Source organism: Strongylocentrotus purpuratus, unplaced genomic scaffold (genome assembly GCF_000002235.5).
Source record: "Strongylocentrotus purpuratus isolate Spur 01 unplaced genomic scaffold, Spur_5.0 spur5_scaffold_15, whole genome shotgun sequence".
In the NCBI taxonomy this organism is placed as follows: Eukaryota; Metazoa; Echinodermata; class Echinoidea; order Camarodonta; family Strongylocentrotidae; genus Strongylocentrotus; species Strongylocentrotus purpuratus.
The window spans coordinates 19,344,670-19,366,486 of NW_022145600.1; the positions used below are offsets into that span (position 1 = coordinate 19,344,670).

Here is a 21,817-nt window from a genome sequence, read left to right on the forward strand (position 1 = left end):
CCGTTTTCGACTCTAAATAAGCCCTATTAATTTTGTCTGAATTCAGTTTCCCCCTCTCGCGCGAAGCGCGGAAGCTTTGACGTTTCCTTAAAATTATTAGAGAAAGAACACGATTCGCGAAGCGCGGAAGCGTAGACGTTTCCTTAAATTATTAGGAAAAGAAGACGATTAATTGTACCGTTTTCGACTGGTAATCCGTGGCTGTATAAAGTTCCCCCCCCCCCTCCCGCGCGGAGCGCTAAAGCTTTGACGTTTCATTAAATTATTATAAAAAAGGAGACGATTTGCTGTACCGTTCTCGACTGTTTATCCTTTTCGGAATTCAGTCTCCCCCCCCCCCCTCCCGCGCAAAGCGCGGAAGCTTTGTGGTTTCATTAAATCATGAGAAAAAGCAGACGATTCGGTGTACTGTTCTCGACTCTTAATCCTTGTCTGAATTCAGTTTTTCCCTCTCCCGCGCGAAGCGCGGAAGCTTTGACGTTTCATTAAATTATGAGAAAAAGCAGACGATTCGGTGTACTGTTCTCGACTCTTAATGCTTATCTGAATGAAGCTTCCCCCTCCCGCGGAAAGCGCGGAAGTTTTGACGTTTCATTAAATTATTAGAGAAAGAAGACGATTAGTCGTACCGTTTTCGACTCCTATTAAGCCCTATTCATCCGAATTCAGTTTTCACCTCTCGCGCGAAGCGCGAAAGCTTTGACGTTTCCTCATATTATTAGAGAAAGAACATGATTCGTTGTACCGTTTTGACTCTAAATAAGCCCGTTAAATTGCGTCTGAATTCAGTTTCCCCCCTCTCGCGCGAAGCGCGGAAGCTCAGACGTTTCCTTAAATTATTAGAGAAAAAACACGATTCGTTGTACCGTTTTCGACTCTAAATAAGCCCTATTAATTTTGTCTGAATTCAGATTCCCCCTCTCGCGCGAAGCGCGAAAGCTTTGACGTTTCCTTAAATTATTAGAGAAAGAAGACGGTTCGTTGTACCGTTCTCGACTCGTCTATATGAAGTTTTCCCCTTCCGCGCGAAGCGCGGAATTTTGTGGCGTTCCATCACAATATAGAGAAAGGAAGACGATTCATCGTACCGTTTTCGACTCTTATTAAGCCCTATTAATCTGAATTCAGTTCCCCCCTCTCGCGCGAAGGGCGAAAGCTTTGACGTTTCCTCAAATTATTAGAGAAAGAACACGATTCGTTGTACCGTTTTCGACTCTAAATAAGCCCTATTAATTTTGTCTGAATTCAGTTTCCCCCTCTCGCGCGAAGCGCGGAAGCTTTGACGTTTCCTGAAATTATTAGAGAACGAAGACGATTCGTTGTACCGTTCTCGACTCGTCTAAATGAAGTTTCCCCTTCCGCGCGAAGCGCAGAATTTTGGGCGTTTCATCACAATATAAAGAAAGAAAGACGATTCGTCGTACCGTTGTTGACTCTTAAACCTTGTTTGAATTTAGTTTCCCCGAAAATTTTAAACTTCTGATTTCTTTAGCTGATATTATAGGCAAGTGAAACTTCGAGAAAATACAAGTAACTGTTGTAGTCACTCTCGAAGTCGTCAAAGCGGATAAGAAGTCACAGTTCGTAGGGAAAAAACTTGTCGACCGACCGACAATATACTTCTGCATTGATATAGTACACGAGGATCGAGCAAGAATACCGACACAGCTGACCCGACACAGCAACATATTTACCCGTGTCTTTCTTGCTCCCTCGACGAGACGACTCCACCCAACAACCCCCTCGTCTCTTTTACTCCCACTCCTCCTCTCTCAGTCTCTTATCTTCCCTCTCTCTCCTCTCTTTCATCCCCCGTTTCTTTTGTTTCCCTTTCACTCTTTTTTCCTTTTCTTTCTTTTCCTTTCTTTCCTCTCCTCTCTCTTTTTCTTTTTCTCTTTCTTTCTTCTCTTTTCTTCCTTTCTTTTCCTTTCTTTCCTTTCTTTTCCTTTCTTTCTTTTCTTTTCTTTTCCTTTTCTTTTTCTTTTCTTTCCCTTTCCCTCTCTTTTTTTTCCCTCTCTTTTTTCCCCTCCCCCTTTTCTCTTTTTCCCGACGGCAGCGCAATTTTACCGACAATATCCTGACAGGTGGGGGGGTGTCGCACCCCCCCCCCCCACACCCCCCCTTTGGCGACGCCCCTGCATGCAGTACTATGTACAATTAACCGAAGTGGCGTAGCGCCGGTCACGTCACTGGGCCTGAGAGGCCACTGGTAATCATGTGCGTGTGTGTGTGTTTGGGGGGGGGGGTACCGATCTCACTGGGAAGAGTTAGAAGGTTGTAGGAATTTTGAAGAAAAGAATAATCCAATTATTTTTAACAATAAAGATTTCTTATTGAAAAAGAAAATGATTTTTGATGAGGAGTTGTTTACACGCAATATAATTTTTATTCAAGATATAATTTGCTGAAAATGGCATGCGGACAATATCTCATTTTCAAAATTTGGGGTTGAAAGGAAACAAAATTGTTGATGTATGGAATATTGGGGAAGCTATCTTGAGGGCGGAAAAAAGGATAACTGGAGTTTAGTGGATGTAAAAGAGTATGATATTTTAATGCAGTTTAACAATACTGTGAAGCTCCTCAGAGATGTATTATCGAGGAAGGTTTATGAATATTCTATAGAAAAGTTACAAAATTTATTTGTCTTGAAGATTCATGATGGACGGGAATTTTCAGATTTTTCAAATAAGGTATGTAGGGAGATATTTAGTAGGACTAGGAAAGTTACTCTTGTTAACAGACTAAGAGAAATTCAGTATAAACTGCTTCATGGAGCAATATATACTAGAGAACATTTATTCAGATTCGGCTTTGTTGTAGATAACTTGTGCTCATTTTGTAAGCGAAAGATACAAACATATTTACACTTGTTCTGGGAGTGTGTACATGTTCAAATATTATGGCAAAATGTAATAGCTAAGTTTGAGCTAAGGGAATTAAGATTTATCGACTGGATATATATTCATTTAGGGTTGTCTGGTAACTCCCCACGAATAAAAATGTTTAATACAATTATTTTTGCATTGAAATATTGGATATATAGATGCAGGGGAAAGTCCGTAATATTGTCTTTGGGGGAGTTTCAAAAAGAACTATTAGAATTTAGGGAAGAAGAAAAGAATATTGCAGGGAGGGCAGGTAAATTGGCCTAATTACATTTACAGAAGTGGGAACAAGTAAAGTTTTCATGAACTTTTTACACTAGACTATTGTAGCCTCGTTTAAATGATTTTGTTTTAAATGGTTTAAATAGATTGTTTCGGTTTTGTCTGTCGCTCCAATTTGGGGTATTCTGAGGGGGCTAGGAACAGTGTGTGGTGGAAGTGTGGTCGGGTGTAGTGTGTGTCGCATGATGGGGAGGGGGGGGGGGTAGTAGTAGTAGTGTGTTTGGTTGGATGGGGTTATTTGTTTTATGATACAACTGATTTCATTTTTGTTTTCATCAATTGAACAATGTATGTAATGTAAATGTTTTGAATTATGTCAAGGAAAACAAAAATGTACTTTATTTCTAAAAATTAATTTGTATTGTTTGGAATCAATTAAAAAAAAAAACCATTAAAAAAAAAAAAATCTCACTCGATGAATGAAATGCGAATTGGTCTTAAAATCTTCGTTTTCACCCTTTCCCCTTTCTATTTTTTTTTTCTTTCTTTAATTTTTTTCTTCTCACCATTTGATTCAAGGAGGAGCAACCGTCATCGCGCCAATCGTATATCGTATGTTATATACTGGTGAATGACATAATATACTATATACATGTAGTAGAATTTGGACATTAGGGACTTTTAGATTTGCACAACGACAACGTGGATTGCTATGATCGACGTCCTTTTAATGCACTGCCTTGAATGGACGTCACACGTATCAGTCCACGCAAATCTAAAAGTCCCTATTGGCACTCCAGTTTCAACACCTCTGAGAAATTAGTATGTTTGGTACGTTTATCCGTTCGCATACGAACGAAAATCCACCAAATTTTGCATGAGAATGAAGAAAATAATCAGTGTAAGCTCCATTCCTTGTCCTTTATTTCCTTCTCTTCGTCTTCTTTCTGCGTTTTAAAGACCTGGATATACACCTCGCATATAACACAAATGCTGCGACTAAATCAACATGGGAGTACGTTGTATAAATAATGATCTTATTAATGCCCATCGAACCAAATTGGTCGAACCAAGCGATTGCGAGATAAAGATGATGTTTATCGGTATATGTGGGTGCGTGTAGTACTGTCCCCATTGAAAATGCGACGTCATAATTATGAAACGGTCGCTTTTATTTTCTCGTTTGACTTAAAGGCATCGTTTAACAATGTTAAATCTGAGATGCATGGCCCTATGTTTTATGTCACAGTGTCTGTGATATGGTGTTATATTGAATCCCTAATATACTGAAGTGCCTCAACAAAGTAAAATCTTTGACCATGTTTCTCATTTTCCCCAATACTGTAGTGTCATAAAAACAGTTAGGAAAACGGTTTTGAAATTTCGATTTCCAATCATAAATATCTTGATAATCAGCTAGACAGGCGATCGGCTTGTAAAAGTCATATATGATTCCCGACTTGACATAAAGGTTTATTATTATGATTGCAGCATGAGCTAAATCCAGGATTTTGTTTCAGAACCTGAGACAAAGATACCCAATCCCTTTAAATTTTAAAAATTATTTTCGTTATTCGCTTATTCTATCGTCTGAACCCACACACAAAAAATCCAGACCAGCCTGCATTCCAAATGGCCCTGATCTTACCACTTTCTTTCATACAAGGAACACTTCTAGGCATTCATTTCCAGTAACCCAGGGACAGAGACAATAAAACAGTGCAGCCTGTGTAAATACAATCTGTGTTCAGGACTCGTCAAACAGGGACCTTTGTAGTGGCAACGTACGAATACATGTTACGTAATTACTTTCTCCTCTAGATAGCTGCATTGTATTGTCAGCCTCGGATGCAAAGTGCATGACGTGGTGATTTTGTTTTAAACATAATCACAGGACGAGTACAGTACAGGGCGGTCTTCATCATCGCATCTCTGATTCATAAGGCAATCTGCCCGGAATTCTACATGGTCCAACCACTTTAGAAAATAAACAAATCATATAATTATCTATGAATGTTTTCAGATCCAGCACAAGCAGTGGACAGTCTTCGTCTTCAGTTATTGCTTGTCAATGGAAAAGTATCATCGCTTTGGTATTTCGCATCACAATGTAACCGAGATTTGAGTGGGTTGTAAACGATTTGATGCTCCATTTGATGCCCCATGTTGGTATTGTCTAGTTCAAGTGATGGACAATCTGAATTACTGAGCGATGGATAAAATGCACTTCGTGAATGAAACAGTCGACATGGCCGAGAGAAGGTGACAACTAACTACAGGTGTATATTTTGGAGCGCACGATCGACATGATCGACATCATACTCTTAGCAGTTCATTCTTCAAAGGTATGGTATTTTGATATAGGCCTAATTATGTCACCTGAGAATAGCCTCTATATAACATAATGAAATAGCGAGTTTTGCATTGTATATCACCAAACAATTTAGGCAAAACCTGTCTGAAAAGTGGAAGAATTTTTCTCGAGGAGAGTCGTTTTTACGGACTTTAAAAAGCTAAAAACCCAGAAGCTTATTTATTTATCTATGCATGCATGCATGTTCACGATTTCAAAATTCATTGGAGTTAACATCACATGAATTAAAAGAATATAATATAACAAATCGTTATAATGAGGGGCCCCCTCCGGCGCACGCCCATGTCATCATTCAGCTGTCTTCAAGTTAACGTCCATACAAACATTTGGTTATAACGACCCTTTTCTGGAAACAATTAATTTCATTGTCATTTATATCTAATGTGGAAAGCTCTATCCGTTTAAGAAAGAATGAAAATAAAATAAAAATGGAAATGAAAAAAAAAACATCCATAATTGGTTTTTGTTTTTCATAATACACCCTATTTAAGAACGAAACACATGTCGACCATGTATAGCTAAAAACACACCCTAATAATTTCAATTTCTTTTCTTCATTTCAGCTTCAGGATATTGGTCATTCTTCGTTGCCACCTCTGGTACCTGTAAAATATATGGGATAGAATGAATCAATATCATCATTGCCTTATCATTGGACAACGCAGCTCTGATCAGCCAAAATTGACAAAATAATCGCCCGGGTCCAGAAGTTTCACCCTTTTCAGAGAGTGATCTAATTTGTTGGAAAAGGCAGATCTCAACAATGAGCGAAATTGGTTAAAGCTTACTGTCTGGCAGCATGACTACATGACACTGATTGACCTAGTCCGTATAGTAGGCCAGTCGCCTAAACACTTTTACTGTCACCATGGAAATCATGAATTTGTCGTCCCTGAGGCGCACATTTTTTATTCTGCTCTCCGTCATGGGACTTTTCCTGGTGCTCTTTTGCTTCGTCTCTACTGAAGATTATTTCGTAAAACAGGCGCGGATCGTTAAGAACGCGCAAGACAAAACGACGCACAATTTGATCACTGCAATGAAAACGACGCGTCAGTCGTTGACGCTTCGTCAAACGACCGAAAGAAGCGACGATCGTGATAATAGTCGTCGTCATCATCCTTCCGTTCGGTCAACGACTGATCCTGCAGTAACCATGAATAAATATCACTCCCTGACGACAGCTCGAAAGTCCACGGCAATATTACAAAATGGGACTAGAGATCAAGATGTTGACATCTTTGGGAAAGGAAATCTCAATAAAACAGAAGTAGGTCAAGACAGTCTACCATTAGAGCGACGGGTTATACCGCATCCACACGTCATGCCTATCAGAATAAAATCAACAAACGATAAATCATCAGAGATTGGCACAAACACTAAAGATCCTGCTAAGAATCAGAACTTTACCGACAACAAAACCTTGACCGGCATAATGGCTCCTCATCCACCTTATTCACCAGGGGAAGCTGTTGAGGAGAAAACTGTAGAGAATAGGGGCAATGCTGCGATGGCAAAACCCGTGGAAAATTTAGAAAAACCAGTAGCTCGTAAGAATACGTTCCTGTCCAGGAAATATAAGAATACTGACCTGATTCAGCAGTTCAAACACTTGGTAGATGGTAAGCCTGAGAAGGGTGTTGCAAAGGATGCCGAGGACGAGGATGAGATGAAACCTTGGGAAGTTGCCAATGCATTTCCTATAATCAAACTGCGTAAGACTATAAAGAAGGATACCGATCGCCAATTTTTTGAGGCGCTGTCCAAACGAACAATAAAATTCGCGAGGGGTTTTAGGGAGCCCAATAGAAGTGTTCTCAAAAAGGTTCAATGGCAACCACATTTTGACAATCATACCTATAAGTATCTCATTACACCACAAACTAACTGTTATGATTCCAATGGTGACTACGCAGATGTCACATTGGTCGTCTTTATCTTGACCAGTCCAGTTCATTATTCAAACCGCCGAGTCATTCGTCGCACTTGGATGTCGCACGCTCAGAGAGAGCATCTTGACATGAAGATGATTTTTCTCCTCGGCGCGACGGATGACGCATTCGTTCAACGTTACATCGAGGATGAGGCAAATGAGTACAGGGACATCCTTCAGGAGGACTTCCATGATTCGTACGTCAATCTCACGCTCAAGACGATTATGGGACTCAAGTGGAGCACGCAGTCGTGCCCGAAAGCGAAGTTCGTCATGAAGGTTGACGACGACGTAGCCGTGAACGTCGTCAACCTCACGGCCTACTTGAAAACGCTAAACGCCTCAGAGGACTTCATCGGCGGGATCGTTACGAAGGGTGCCGCGCCTTACCGCAATGCCAACAAGAAATGGTACGTGCCCGAAGACGTGTACCCTGATCCGACTTATCCACCTTATCCTCAAGGAAAGAGCTACATCATGACGATGAACGTCGCGAGGGAAATCTTCACAGCCTCCAAACAGCTTGAGATATTTCCATGGGAGGACGTCTTCATTGGTCTCTGCCTGCAAAAGATCGGGATGCAACCGTCGGAGGTGCCGGGTTTCGATGGGGCTGATCCCATATTCAGTGCCAAAAGAGAAGTGTGGCAGAGCGACGAATCGCTAAAGATACTCCAAGGGTTGCTTATAGTCTTTGATTTGCGCGATTCTCAGATAGAGACTATTTGGCATGCATGGCGTTTTAAGACATGGCTACATGTTTCATGATAATGACGACTTCAAGAATAGTTGAATGGTCAGATTTGTTTGATGTATACCCAGTTGACATTCCAAACGATAGGGTGAGTGATCTTTGAGTGCAATAATTTATGCAATGACATGTGTAAATTTGAAAATTAATTGCAAATGTAGATGATTGCTTAATTAAATGGTATGTTTATTCAACATCTGTCTCACAGCCATTGGCTGAATTGTACAATTATTTTTTTCAAATAAAAGCAAACAGTATATCACAATACATGACAATATTATACCAACATATTATAAGGAATAAAAAGAATGATACGCGATTTGACATGGTAGATGTGAATCATAATTAAATAATTGATATAATGCTATAGACTATCTTGCCGTCTGAATGAAAGGAAAGGAGACAAATGTAAAATTCATTGAGGAGATAAAGGAAAAGGGTATATGGATTAACAATAAAAGTAAATAAAAAAAGACAAGAACAGGAAATACTGACGAAGAGAAAGGGAGAGACTGAATGTTAAGGGCTTTATAACCATGTTATGGTAATTACGTTATGAAGTTTGCATGCTAGAAGAGACTTGTATAGTTATAATTGGGTCGGTGTGGTTGGGGCAAGAGACACAGTAGGATAAACAGATACAGAAATGGAGAGAGAGAGGCAGGGAGAGAGACAGAGATAAATGCCTTATCCAAAGAATGTTGTTTCAAGGATTATGTTGTGAAATTATCAACGTGTCCAGAGTAAGTGACTGCGTAGAGCACGACCCCTCTTCTTTTAATTAGTTGCATTTATCTTCTGTTAGTGCACATCGATCATTAACACCTACGTGATAATGGAATACCGCTGTGGAGATGATGTTGTGTGGTGGTAGTGTTTTTTAAATGCGATACAAATTAATGTGACATAACGAATACTTTGTAGATTGGATCAGACCGAAGAACATAGCACTTATTTATTATTTCATTCCTTAATTTCAGTTTTCTTTATACAGTAATATAGCATTTTCGAAAAACGAGTATTGCTATTACCCAGGCCCCAGTAGATAACAATTAGATAAAACAAATTTTGATTCAAGTTAATTTTATTAATTTTATTCAAGTCATATAATTTTACGATTAAAGGTAAAGACCAGTATTGGAAACGCCCCAATTTCAAACAATGAAATGGAAGCTCTCATTACCAATCATGTGAAAGAATATGTTTTGACTAATACATGATGATAACAAATTTGCCGGGAAACCGCCTACTAATTCATATATTTGGTAAATTTGTTTCTCTCATGGTCTCTGAGAGATATAGGGTAGTCCCATATACATTCTTTCTGTGTACAGTGCTTGTAACTTTACGAAGAATGGGCCAAATTTCTTATCATTTTGATTATTCCAGAACCTTGCAGATGCTAGATGCTAGATGATCAACCTTTTCTGATCGATTCCACAACGCTTCTTTCACAATGCAATCGCATGACCATAACTGGTCTTTACCTTTAAACTGGCTTTCAAAGATGTGCATCCTGTGGCCTGTACACGTACAAAATAAATATTTCTGCTTCAACCTACAGCCAAAAACGTTTTTATTCATTTTAAAACCTCTTTTGTTAATCATACTTTAGAAAACGATTGCTATACAATATGAAGTTTGAACTACGCGCAAATATATATTACTTACTTGAAATAGATAGAAGGGGAAACGAGAAAGAGAGGGGTTAGAATAGAAGGAGAGAAAGAAAGACTGAGAGAAATAAACATGCTGATAGAGCCGGTGGGAAGAGATATTAAGAGAACGATTTTTTTTCTTACTCTGACTTTCTGCACCCCCTTCTCCCTCTCTCTCTCTGTGATTCTCCCCTGATTCTCACCCTCTATCTGTCCATCTCTCTCTCTCTCTCTCTCTCTCCCCCCCCCCCTCTCCCCCCCCCCCCCCCTCTCTCTCTCTCTCTCTCTCTCTCTGACACTCGCACTCCCATCGACCCATACACCAACTTTATACTCCTATGAACCCTCACGCATCCAGACCCATCCAAGGATATGTCTATATACGCATTCGATGCCAACATTTTGGTTCTAGGACAATTACCTCCTGGGCAATTACCCCCCCCCCCCCCACACACACACACACACACACCTGAAAACTACCCTCTTTGACAATCACCCACCCCCCCCCCCCCCCGAGGACGATTACCACCCGAAAATAGAATTCTGCTTTTCTTAAAACCAACTAATTATCAGAGTGGATTTCCCCTTTAATAAACGGGGGTACTTTTCGGTAATTGTCCTTGGGGCGATTGTCCTTGGTTGTCCTGGGGGAGGGTAATTGTCCTAGGAGGTAAGTTTCAGTGGTGGGGGTAATTGTCCTCGGGGTTAATTGTCCATGGGGGGGGGGGGTAATTTTCCGGGTTTAATTGTCCCCCGGGGATGGTTGTCCTTGGGGGGTAGTTTACCGGGGGTGATTGTCCAGGAGGTAATTGTCCAGATCCGCAACGCTTTAAATGCATAACTGTTTGTCCTTTGCAGCCCTATGAAGCTGTAGTAAATACGTTCCAAATATATATTTCAAGACAAAGATAGATCTTCAAGTAAGCCTTTTGTCCACGTGTCCCACTTGAGAAACAGCACACATTGTTATCATTCTTTATTGACTTTAGACGTCGCACCTGGTATAGTTCTCTCCCGTTGGGGTTCGTATGGTTCACTCATAATCATATAGAAAAGATTAAGAAATGAATTGAGTCTAGTAGAGTAGACATACTCATTATCTATTTCAAAAATAAAACAAAAGCCAATCGCATATCGGCACATGGAAGGTAAATTTTAAGGACACGTCATTGCAAACATGCAAGACATGAAGCACGATCATGGTCTGCATTTGTGAATAGACACCGTTAACAAGTTCAAGTTTCTTCTTCAGTAAGCTTTTAAGACCACAAACCAGTCAAAATACGAGTTCTTATTCGTGTACATGACGAGAAGTTATCGCTCACGACGTTCAGAAATAAGACACGTGTTTCCCGATTACTTCGCGTATACTTCTCACGCGATAGAAGATCAAGATTCTCCGTGGTCGTCTCGCTGGTCGTCTCGCTGTTTGTCTGGAGATCATCATGTTATACCACATATGTTTCCTTCTCGCCGTGGTCGTTGTCGGAGGTTCGCATGGACTGGTGAAGTTTCATGAGGCCCTCGATCCCGTGGACGATGACAACGGGTATATCATCGCTGCCGAGGTAAGATTATAAACAGAGTTTAACTCTAATCTGTTCCTTTAATTTTTGTTTATCCAACTCGCATAGGCCTATTTATACATGTATATCCATGTACATTTAATAATAATAAAAACGTTACTTATAAAGCGCTTACCACCGAAGTCTCTAAGCGCTAAAATGTTGTTTATGTGATACTAAGTTGCATTACATTACATTGCATTGCATTTGTTTACACGACATGACTGAAAGGAAAAATGATTTTAGCGTTGTTGCTGTTGTTATTCATAATAAGTTTTATGAAACCGGACAAGTGCGGGGAATTTTTTTTTCAGACAACCGACCTAACTTTACACGAAATACCAGATGAATAATATTTGTTTCATGAAAGAAGAAGAGACTTAACGGATAACAGACACAAGTACTGAAGTATATAAGGGTGTTGAATCTCTTCCGACACTGGGATGGTGTGGGGGAGGAGGAGGGGACGTGAATGTATCTTTGCAGGGCAATATGTCGGGTCTACCTTATGTTTATACGCCTCTGCAAAATACTTCTACTTTGATATAGAGTCCATCAATTAAAATGCTTGCTTTTAAATCCCCACCTCTCTCTCTCTCTCTCTCTCTCTCTCTCTCCCTCTCCCTCTCTCTTTTTTTTCTCTCCTCCATTTTGTGTCATCTTTAAGTATTCAGTACAGTTCTGAATTTGGTGAATTCGAGTTGGAACAAAACTTTTTGGAACTCATTTCTAACAATGACATCTATATAGTCTATAGAGTTTCAATTAAAACGTTCTCTTTTTATCAACCCACCCCTCTGTAGGTCCCTCTCCCTTTTCTGTCCCATTCTCTTCCTGCATTCAGATCTTTGTGTATTGGAAGATAAGTTAGTGGAACTCATTTTAAACAATGCTATGCACCTACATAGTATCTAATTATGTTCTCTTTTTATCCCACCTCTTCTTCTCTCCCTCTTTTCCCCCCTTCCTGTTCCACCAATCTTCATGTCATTAGTTCAGCACGGATTTTGAAGAATTAGAAGAGAAATTATCGGAATTCACTTCAAAGAACGACACTCTAGAGTATAAAGTCTTGTGGAAGTTTCCCGTCGGGCTCAAGTTTCTCTTCGTCCAGATGAATAAAGCCACTCTCGATGCGGTAAGTTATTTGTCGGAATTCTTGACGTCATTGTTATCATGAGTATTATTGTGAATAGTTTTAGTTTTGATTTCTATTAAAATTTCACATATATTATATGGAATCATTGTGCATATGTATATATGCTATGTATATATAGCTAGAATCTACGAGAAGTTTGGATATGATGCATCAGAAATTGAACCAATTCATAGTAGCTAGAACAAAATACAAGGCCGGCATATTCGTTCTGAAAATAGGTTTCTAAATGGTTTGAAATATGAAGGAACCTCATACAGAGCAAAGCTTGTAATTATACTAGATTATTTTAGTTGCGATGAAGCATTTTTTCTCGAACTTTAAATGTTAACCAAACTTTTGTGATTGTTGCATGGCTATAAGTTCTTTTAACTTAGACCGGAAGATTGGTCTTTCATTAAAGGTACTATGTCCCTTTTGCAGCCAACCTCAAATGCTGTAGAACTTTGCAGGAATTATGAATATGTCATGTAATATGTCCTATCTGTGAAATTTAAACGTTCGCAGTGTCTTCATATTCAAATTATGCAAGGAAAACCGTTTACTTGCTAGACTTCACTGTCAGACACTATCGAGTGACTGACTGGCTTTTTTTTTTCTTTGGTAATAACATACATGAAAAGAGTTGTAAAGGGTACATGAGCATTTGTCTACATCAATAACCCACTTCTTGTGATGGCCAAGATTAAACTGATTCAATCTTTGCGCAGCATAAAACGTATGACCATTCGGTACAATATTGTCTGAAAATCAAGACTATTACTTTTGGGCTCTATAGCCCTAAAGTCGATTTGACAACTAATAGTCGTTATTTTCCCACTTGGAGACATTTTCAAGCCCCACCTTTTCTAGGGAAGTTCTAAATTAGTATTATCTTTCAAATGCAGTTGGAATTTAACTTTTTCATTTTTTTGGCCTGCAAATGGGACATAGTCCCTTTAAATGCGAAAATTTTATAATAAAATCGTATTTCACTTACGGCGAGTATCTGAGCTATCGGTTCCCTTGGCAACAAACACCAAGCCTCCTGAGCCCACCAATGTCTGAATGTTAAGGCCTTGCTTATATCCTTTTTTTTCCATGAAACTAATCCAATCGTCTTGATTAGAGTTATCCGTTCGTTAATATTTGTGTATAATTGGTTGGAGTGGATGTATTCATGTTTAATACAGAGAGTAATTAAAGAAAACTTTCCCTTGCATTAGATACGTGAATGGGAGGATGATATAATTTACATCGAAGAAGATGGTTGGCTCCACCTCCAGAGCAAAGAAACCTCAGGAAACGATACCAAAGAGGAGACAGACAAACCGAAGAAGAAGGATGGACAGCCGACTGAACAATGGGGTCTAGATCGCATTGATCAAAGAAATGTACCCCTTGACGGAGTCTTCTCTGTTAAACGTAAGGAACGTTGAATTATGGACCATCAGTCATACAACTTTTACTTACCGTAAAGAACGAGGAAACTGTTTTTAAAGAATAGTGTTCAACATTTCCGAATACAATTGAAAGTATTTGAACTATGCTTAAATGTGCTATATTGCTTGAAAAATGCACATAATGCATGCAACCATGAATGAACAAGGATGAACGGTTGAATGGATGACAAGATAGTGAGATAGTTTGCCACAGGAAAAGTAAACTGATCATCGGTTACAAACGGATCTTTATCGGTTTATAGAGACAGTATAATTCTAATTACAATACTTACCACGATTATTATATCCTAGCAATTATCCATGGACTGGGGACAGCTATCCCCGGACAACTTTAACCCAAGATAACTACCAACGAGGACCAAGAGGACAGTAACCTCTGGATTATTGTTCCAATCAATTACACCCCTATAAGACCACGCCCCTCGGACTAAAGAGTTAGTAGGGAGTAGCTGTTCTGGTTATTATCCTAGCCTTTCCTTGGGGATATTTGTCTACGATTATTGCCTGAGGGAAGGCTGTCCTGCCTTGTCTGGAGATAATTGTCCCTGGAATCGTTTCGTAAGAATATCTAACAGCCCTTTGACAAATCAGGTGGTAATGAATATTGTTTACACTTCGTTTTTTTTTAATGTCATCAAACAGCTAATGCTGGATCGGGGCAAGCATCTACGTGGTCGGTACCGGTGTCCATGTCAAGCATGAGGACTTCGGTGGACGAGCCAGCAACATCTATGACTATCGAGGAGAGGATTTCAACGTGAGTTATAGTTCCTCTTGTATGGATAGTTTAGCTTTAGAGAAGGCGAAACGCATATTGAGAAGGGAAAAGAAAGGAGAGATGGTAGGACTAGGATTGCAAGTAGACATTTGTAAGAACATTAACCACCCCCCCCCTTCTGTACACTCATCCCTTAAGCGAATTTGGGAGGGCTAGCGGTATTGCCGAAGTCACGTTCCCAGGAAATAATCTTTTCAGGTTAGATCAGAGGTAGTCTATTTTCAAAGCGGGTGTGCCCACATTTGGACATTATGGCAACTCTTATAATTATAAGAGAGATTTTACATGTTGTGGATTGGTAGACATGATGGGTGCCCAATGAAGAAAAACAACAAAATTAACAAACAACAAGGTCCTCAGGTCTTCAAATGTTTTGATCACCCGGTGTTACGACGATTATACCATATTTTATTGCAATTTGTTATATATTTATATAGGGAAGAGATTGCAATGGACATGGAACGCATTTAGCCTCGTTGGCTGCTGGGAAGAAATACGGCGTGGCTAAGAATGCCACTATCTACGGCGTGAGAATCACCAGGTGCCGAGGTAGCGCTAAGCTATCAGACACGGTCAAAGGTAAGTCATCGTAAATGGCGTAGCCACGGGAAGCATGAAGGGGCACGTGCCCCCAGTCAAATAAGAAGAATCCAGTCTATTGAGAATAATATTCAGGGCTCATCAGCGCTTTAAATGATTATGATTACCCCGGTCATCAGATTCAGGCTTGTCAGCATACGATTCTGTGTGCACATTCTCCACTCCCTCGGGAGCATTCCAGTCAGGCGCCATTTCTACAGACGCTCACAATGCTGAGCAAATCACAGTGAATTTTGCATCCTTTCGAGTACACCCATTAAACACTTGGACGGGGAGAAGCAATGTAGATCAAATGCTTGCTAAAGGACATAAAACACAATTAATGATGATGAAATGAGGAGAGAAAAATAAAAAGGAGAGGCGGAACAGGATAAGATGATAAAACCACCTTTCGCGTCTTTCCACTAATTTGTGACCTTGTTCATCCACATTTAAGTTCACCGAGTTACACCGATACCCCTTTTTTCCTTGATGCCATTGACATAAAGTACCGAATCTGTGACATCATACAAGTCTATTTTTAGAATTTCTCAATTTTTTTTCTTCATTTTCTAAAAGAGCATCAAAAATAATGTCCAAATGTTGAAAAACCAATTGAATATGTTAAGTATTGGCTGATATATGACCATCTGAATAAATAGATTTCCTATAGGAACTCAGTGCTCTGGTTCCTAATGTTATGAACCAGAGCAAAATAACACTGAGTTCCTATAGGAAATCTATTTATTCAGATGCTCATATCTCAGTCAATACTTAACCATATTCAATTGGTTTTTGACATTCAGACATTATTTTTGATGCTCTTCAGAAAATGAAGAAAAAATTGAGAAATTCAACAAAAAAACAAAAAAAATTGATGACGTCACACTTCACCACTCTATTGCCCCCAACCCCACTGAGGCTGGACCCATAGTGCCCAACTTGGCATCGTACCTATTTCAATCATTTACAAGTGGAGCAGAGGCATCATTCGAATATTGTAAATGGGGAGGGGGTGTCGGACCAACTTTGCTAACAAGTTCACCTTAACATTTAAAACAAACAAAAAACAAAAAACCACCGTATGGAGCAAGAACATTACTTTGTTGGGCATGCAGTATCCTTTGCTTTGTGTAATGACTTGTGAGAGAATTAACTGAAAACTTTAATCCTCTGTTTGTTCGTTGATGTATTTGTTTGTTTGTTTTTGTAGCAATGCAGTGGTTGTCCGAGAACGTCAAATGGCCCGGGGTCGCCCTCATAGGGATAGGCAGCAACAAGGCTTCCCCCTCCCTGGACAATGCGATCCATAGGATCTACCTCCAGGGGTGCATGGTGGTACTACCAGCTGGTAACAACAACTCTCTCGCCTGTGACTCCTCTCCCGGGCGGATGCGTATGGTTGGTACAAATAGGGTGGTATTCTCGAAAGCGGACTAACTTTATTCCATGGTTTAATCCTCCGACCAAGTATGGAATGCCAAGTGTCCATATGGATATATTTTTGAATAATTTGATATGTCCCTAAATTACCATGATAAAATAATAATTTCATAGTTAAATCGATGTTTATTGATTATGTTACTACATTTTTATTTTTATTTAGTGACATATTAAATTACTCAAAAAACATATTCATATGGACACTTGGCATTCCATACTTAATCGGAGGGTTAAACCGTGGATTAAAGTTAGTCCGCTTTTGAGAATGTGTGGGGGGGGGGGGGGGTACCCTTTAAAAAAGGTACTAAATGTCCCATTTGCAGGCCAACAAAAATGAAAAGGTTGGATTTCAATGGCATTTGAAAGATAATACTAATTTAGAACGCTATTCATAAAGAAAGGGCTTGGAAAATGTTGTTGTTTTTTTTTGGGGGGGGAAATAACGACCAATAGTTGTCGAATCGACTTTAGTGATTGCAATCACTTTAGTAAATAGTCTGATTTTTAGACCCTTGGCCCAAATGGTCGTATATTTTGTGCTGCCTAAAAGATTCAATTAGTTTAATTTTTGCCATTACAAGAAGTGGGTGATTGATGTAGACAAATGCTCATGTACTTCTACAGCTCATTTTGGGGATCTTATATTACCAAAGAAAAAAAAAGTCAGTCAGTCACTCAATAGTGTCTGACAGTGAAGTTTAAAAAGCCAACACATTTCCTTGCATACTTTGAGTACTAAGACACTGCTAATGTCTAAATTTCATCGATAGGACATAATTGACATATTCATAATTCAACGTATTCAAGTTCAACTTAATTTGATGCAAAAAGGATACAGTACCTTTAAAGCAAAGGTTTCTTGTTTGATGATTTATGTTTACATTTATTGATGCCATCTGCAATTAGGTGCTCCCAGTATGAGTGTTGCAGAATATGTTTGACAATGTGCCCACTCTCAGGTGTTTTCGGAAGCTATCTATTGAAAACTATTGAAAAAAAAATCGGTTACTTCTTGTTACCATGGTCGGAAATCTGGCAAGGGGGGGGGGGTAAACTGATGAAGTGATGCGATGTCCCGTATTTGCTTTTTTTTTAAATTTAATTGGTGATACTCGAGCCTTTCCCCAGCCATTCCCCTTCCACCTGCGCTCTAGAAACACACAAATGAAAGTAAGTTTTGCTATTCGGGTTGTAGATATGGGGGGGGGGTATTTCACAAAGACTAAGATCGACTTTAAGTTGGACTTAACTATGGTAGGCCTTTCATACCACTAGTTCCTCTAACCATTCCTGGCATTTGTTTCTCAAGGGACGTACAAACCGTGGTCACAAATATGCATAATTTACCTGATTTGATAGCTCATTATTGAAGGCAATAATCATATTTAAAGATCATAATTGAGAGACGAACGGTGACAGCAACCAGTGGCATGAATGGCCTGCCATATTATATCCAACTTAAAGTCGATCTTAGTCTTTGTAAAACACCCCTATGGTCGGACAAGTTCATAAGTATACGGAAAAACTCATAACAAAATCAATAATTCCTTTTATTTGTTGTCTCTCATAATAGCCTATTACTGTGGGAGCTACGACGCGGGCTGACTACGCGTTGTACTACAGCAACCACGGTTCTTGTGTGGATATCTATGCCCCTGGTATGGACGTCGAGGCGGCGTACTACGATGGGTCCAGAACTGCTGTGGAATCCAAATCTGGAACCTGTGCGGCCAGTGCTTATGTGACAGGTGGGCGCGTATTTAGGGACAGCCTGCATGAGCAGGAACGCTTGTAGAAGAAAGTTAGGGGGCTTTAGGGGCATTGGGCTCGGGGCTCTTGCATTCATTTTCTACATGTGCTTTGCGATTTTATTTTTTTTTTATTAAAGAAGCTTTAAGAAATTTGGGAGGGGGTGCGTTGAGTCCCACTGGAAAACGATCTCCAGATCCGCTGCTGTGTAGGGGGTCTTTTTCATTATGAAGTTTATTTCTAGACCTTTATTATCAGGGACGGATCCGGGGTTATGCACCCCCTTCACGAGGTGAACGCATGTGAGAGATAGAAAGAAAGAGGGAAAGGGATTTTTTTTGTTTGTAATACGAGGAAAAAATAAAAGGGGTCATTTATCACTACACTTTGTTGACAACCTATCATATTACATTTGCCGACATAATATTTTTCATTGGGGTCGCTCCCCCCCCCCCCCCTCCCCCTCCCCCTTTCCGGTTGCGCCTCTGAGAAGTGCCTCAAGCGATAACAATTCTAATTCCTTCTTACAGGTGCGGTAGCCATGCACATGGGTAACGGGATGCCCCCTTTCAAGATCAAGGATTACCTGTTGCGCCACGCCACTGAATATCAACTCCGTGATGTACATGATGATGATGGCGATACTACCAACAAGCTCCTCTACGTGGGGAAAGTCAGCTCCAGAGATGCTGATTACAAGAGACCAGCCGGCAAAAAGGCGAAGAAGACAGATAAAAAGAAGAAGGATGGTAAAAAGGATGGCAAGAAGGGGGAAAAAGAAGGGTCGTCGTCTACGAAAGATAAAACCAAAACAGAGCTGTAATTTGGATCTGAATTTTGAAATACTTGTTTAATTGCACGTTGAAATACAAACTATTGTAATTATTCTTTTTAACACTCATGTCTGTCACGTCTGACACTCCTAGCGCTTCAGTGATATGCTTTTATTGCTACATAACTTAATATTGACATTTAACATTCTAAAAATATTAAACTCGCGGTTGCATTTATTTTCATTTATTTTCATTTTTAAATATAAAATAAAACAATATAACATGCTTTTATGTGCAGGGCATGGTTGATAATCAACAAAAAAAATAACAAGCTTACAATAAATAAATGTACAACATGACTTAGATCATAAGGAACTAAAAATTACGCAAATTTCTCTATACAATAAAAATTGCATAACTCATTTTTAGTTAATAACCAAACACCTGAACATATTCAAGTTTTGAAAGAGAATCGTAATACTTTGTTATCTATTGCCGTAGACAATATTTTGCTATGTTGATCCTGATGTGCAATTAAAAAAAAAATTCTTCATGTCTATTCATTTTGCCAATAAATGTATTTTTCTTTTCCTATTGAAATTTATCTATTTTATAAAAAGATTTGATTGCCTTTACATCTCACTTTTCGAGATCAATCACTAAAAATCTTCTGACTTCTGAAAAGAGCATAATTTTTTCCCTCATTTTTTTTTCTTATATTCCTTTAGGCGTAAATTATTTTAGATAATAGTGGGTTGTTTTGTTTGAGAAACGTCTATTTTCTTCTGTTTTAGCAAGTTACTCATATCGGTTTGTATAGATATACAAATTATGTCTAGTTACTATTAAATTTGTGCAATTTATGTCAGATAAAAACAAAACAAACAAAATGAGCACTATGTGCGATATTCATTGTGCACAAAATGGACGTTGTCATCATCGTTGTAGTTAGTTTGGTTGTTGTTGTTGTTGTTAATGATAATGATCATCATCATGTCGATGATGATGTGATGATAATGATGATGATTATGGTGATGATGATGTCAGATGATGGTGACAGATTATGATGACAATAATGATGATGGTGATAACGATGAGGAGGATGATGAGGATAATGATGATAATCGTGGTGATGAATATGATGATGATGATGATGATTATAATGATGAGGATGATGATGGTGATGATGGTGATGACGATGAGGAGGATGATGAGGATAAGAATGATGATAATCGTGGTAATGATTATGATGATGAGGAGGAGGATGATGATGATGATAATCGTGGTGATGATGGTGATGATGGTGATGATGATGTTGAGTGCGAGAAGGGATGATCAAACGACATTTAAATATAATAGACGGGGAGAAAATATAATATTCAATATATAGGCCAATTATCATGAGGAATAGAGGGAAAACAAATCGGCAAATATAAAAGGTACAGGGAATAAGGGAATCTTAAGAGGAACTAGATGTAGATGAAGAGATAAATGAGAAAATAACTACAAGAAAACAAAAGGAGAGAGGGCGTGATGGGAGAGGGAAGAGGAAGAGTAGAGAGGATAAAATAGTGGCAAAGAGAGGGGCGAGGGATGAGAGGGGGTGGGAGAAAGTGAGAGAATGGGAGAGAGAGAGAGAGAAGACAGATATATTTATATATATATATATATATATATATATATATATATATATATATATATATATATATCAGGGGCTCAAATTAAATTTTGTCCACGGGGGCTCTTCAAAAAAAAAATAGCCCCCGAGAACCTTCTCACGGGGGCTTTTTTAGTGCTGACAGGAGCTCTTATTTTAATACAAATTTCCATTGGATGAAACTCCTAAATTCCTTGGTATTTTATCATCATCATTTATTTAAGTCGGCATTCTCCCTCTTAGAAATTTACTTGTTACATAGCTGTATACTTTTATCCCCGTGATCAGTGGCGGATCCAGGGGGCGGGGGGCCGCCCCACCCCCCCCCCCCCGGGAAAAAAAAGGGGGAAAAAAGGGGAATTTTCTTCTTTCTTTTTTTTGAAAAAAGAAGTGTTCCTTTCCCACTTGTATCACAGAGAAACAGTTTAAGTTAAGTCTAACGTTAACGTTAATTTGTTATTAAAATGTAGAGTACACCTTAGGCCTAATTTAGGTCGTAACTGTTACTGTTTGCAAATCTAAAGTAAAATTAGACGGTTTTCATGGTTAGACCAAGTAATTGAGAAAAAAAATTTTACCCGTCACTGAGACCAGGTCAATCAATCTTCTAGATCCATTATTAGGGTCTAACGTTAGTAGATATAAGGTAGATGCAGGCGCGGATCCAGCGGGGGTGAGCGGGCCTTGCCCCCCCCCCCCCCCTTTCCGCAAAAGAGAGAGAGAGAGAGAGAGAGAGAGAGAAAGAGAGAGAAGGAGAAGAGGGAAAGGGAAAGAGGAGAGAAAGGGAAAGAAAGAAGAGGAAGAAGAAAAGAAAAGGGGAAGAAGGAGATCGGGGGGGGGGGCGAAAGG

The 21,817-nt window shown here is 39.3% G+C and overlaps 3 protein-coding genes across 3 annotated transcripts; all 3 read left to right on the forward strand.

The window, feature by feature from the left end:
- Window positions 1-4,952: 4,952 nt before the first annotated feature.
- On the forward strand, window positions 4,953-8,599 carry LOC100893702. The gene is made up of 2 exons (XM_003730066.3): window positions 4,953-5,455; window positions 6,048-8,599. The coding sequence occupies exon 2, from the start codon at window positions 6,353-6,355 to the stop codon at window positions 8,183-8,185; it is 1,833 nt and encodes a 610-aa protein (XP_003730114.2). The 5' UTR covers window positions 4,953-5,455; window positions 6,048-6,352; the 3' UTR covers window positions 8,186-8,599.
- A 2,013-nt stretch (window positions 8,600-10,612) lies between these two features.
- LOC581790 lies at window positions 10,613-15,317 on the forward strand. The gene is made up of 5 exons (XM_030985774.1): window positions 10,613-11,394; window positions 12,386-12,529; window positions 13,753-13,951; window positions 14,632-14,746; window positions 15,205-15,317. Exons 1-5 carry the CDS (start codon window positions 11,272-11,274, stop codon window positions 15,236-15,238), a joined length of 615 nt encoding a protein of 204 aa, XP_030841634.1. The 5' UTR covers window positions 10,613-11,271; the 3' UTR covers window positions 15,239-15,317.
- On the forward strand, window positions 15,246-20,239 carry LOC115918643 (alkaline serine exoprotease A-like). The gene is made up of 4 exons (XM_030985773.1): window positions 15,246-15,346; window positions 16,560-16,747; window positions 18,363-18,537; window positions 19,069-20,239. Exons 2-4 carry the CDS (start codon window positions 16,562-16,564, stop codon window positions 19,359-19,361), a joined length of 654 nt encoding a protein of 217 aa, XP_030841633.1. The 5' UTR covers window positions 15,246-15,346; window positions 16,560-16,561; the 3' UTR covers window positions 19,362-20,239.
- The last annotated feature ends 1,578 nt before the right edge of the window (window positions 20,240-21,817 follow it).

What these genes read in the sequence shown, in the direction of transcription:
- LOC581790 (XM_030985774.1), top strand. Translation starts at nt 11,272, where the DNA reads ATGTTATACCACATATGTTTCCTTCTCGCCGTGGTCGTTGTCGGAGGT. An exon ending in GGTATATCATCGCTGCCGAG is followed by an intron (nt 11,395 to 12,385) that starts GTAAGATTATAA and finishes TCATGTCATTAG; the next exon opens with TTCAGCACGGATTTTGAAGA. An exon ending in CGGAGTCTTCTCTGTTAAAC is followed by an intron (nt 13,952 to 14,631) that starts GTAAGGAACGTT and finishes GTCATCAAACAG; the next exon opens with CTAATGCTGGATCGGGGCAA.
- LOC100893702 (XM_003730066.3), top strand. Translation starts at nt 6,353, where the DNA reads ATGGAAATCATGAATTTGTCGTCCCTGAGGCGCACATTTTTTATTCTG.
- LOC115918643 (XM_030985773.1), top strand. Translation starts at nt 16,562, where the DNA reads ATGCAGTGGTTGTCCGAGAACGTCAAATGGCCCGGGGTCGCCCTCATA. An exon ending in CTCCCGGGCGGATGCGTATG is followed by an intron (nt 16,748 to 18,362) that starts GTTGGTACAAAT and finishes CTCTCATAATAG; the next exon opens with CCTATTACTGTGGGAGCTAC. An exon ending in GGCCAGTGCTTATGTGACAG is followed by an intron (nt 18,538 to 19,068) that starts GTGGGCGCGTAT and finishes TCCTTCTTACAG; the next exon opens with GTGCGGTAGCCATGCACATG.